The 1,076-nt window shown below is 30.9% G+C and overlaps 1 protein-coding gene across 1 annotated transcript in view; it reads left to right on the forward strand.

The window, feature by feature from the left end:
* LOC106462794 (transmembrane protease serine 9-like) overlaps positions 1 to 1,076 on the forward strand; it is a 31,169-nt gene that overhangs the window by 16,960 nt on the left and 13,133 nt on the right. Inside the window, exon 7 of the mRNA XM_013922756.2 lies at positions 392 to 533. Within this exon, the coding sequence (XP_013778210.2) occupies positions 392 to 533 (142 nt within the window). The remainder of the gene's footprint in view (positions 1 to 391; positions 534 to 1,076) is intronic.

Below are 1,076 nucleotides of genomic sequence, written 5' to 3' on the forward strand. Positions count from 1 at the left end.
CTTCATTACCCATTTAAGCCGTCTCCAGCCATGATTATAAGTATGTTGTTTTTGTATTAACAAGCTTGTTACTTAAATTGAAGTTCTGTTTTTATATTTAATATTAGAATACTTTAATATTGGACACTGAAATAGTTAGAAGTTTCACGGTTTCAATAAAATGTGCCTTTAAAATTAAACTTTTCATGCTACAGAAAAATTTACATATAAAACAATAAAAGTACCAAAGAAATCTCAAGATTCGAGAGCAAATATGAAATTCAAACTTGGTGTTAAACGATCCTGTATGAGACATTGCCTTAACACTTGAAATAAGTAGGTTAATTTAGTTTTAAAGTTTGAGTGTGGGATACAATGGCTACATTAGATTTGGTATATTCAATCATTATAGGAGGCCAGAGATATAGCGCTAGTAAAGTTGAACGCCCCAATCACATTCACCCCTTTTGTCCAGCCGATATGTTTGCCTAAGCCTAGTTTGGAAATTCCACCCGGTACCATATGTCACGTGACCGGATGGGGACATGCCAGAGGTAACTTTTTTAATAAATATTGTTTGAAAACTATATACTATTTCTAAACTACGGTGAATAGGGAACTATTATTTTATCGATCTCGATATCTTTGACAGATAAAGCCTCTTACCAAAGCAATATATTATTATCAAATAAGTATTATTATTTCGAGCTTGTATTGAATATTTTAGCAACTTTTCCAGTTGAAATTGTTACATAACAGCGCTTCCTATACTTGATAAAACTTGTTGAAAGCTCTTGAAAACAGTTCATAGTTTAATGAATTAGTTTTATATAGTACAAGAGATAAAAGTTTATAAAATTTTTTACCCAAAACAAAAACATTTTATACTTAATAATGAAATTCGTGAAGAAACTTATGACATTTTAAACTATCTCCTAGCTGAGCCAATTTATCATTCTTGTCGTATCATGAAAAACTACGGTTAGAACGATGCCCTAATGATTTCAAACATATTGTTATGTCTCCATTCGTTAGTTAATTTTCCGTAACTTCTTTCCGACGAAACTTTAGCGACACAAGTCCTTTCTTACATAAAA

This window comes from Limulus polyphemus, unplaced genomic scaffold (assembly GCF_000517525.1).
Source record: "Limulus polyphemus unplaced genomic scaffold, Limulus_polyphemus-2.1.2 Scaffold1254, whole genome shotgun sequence".
NCBI classification, from domain to species: Eukaryota; Metazoa; Arthropoda; class Merostomata; order Xiphosura; family Limulidae; genus Limulus; species Limulus polyphemus.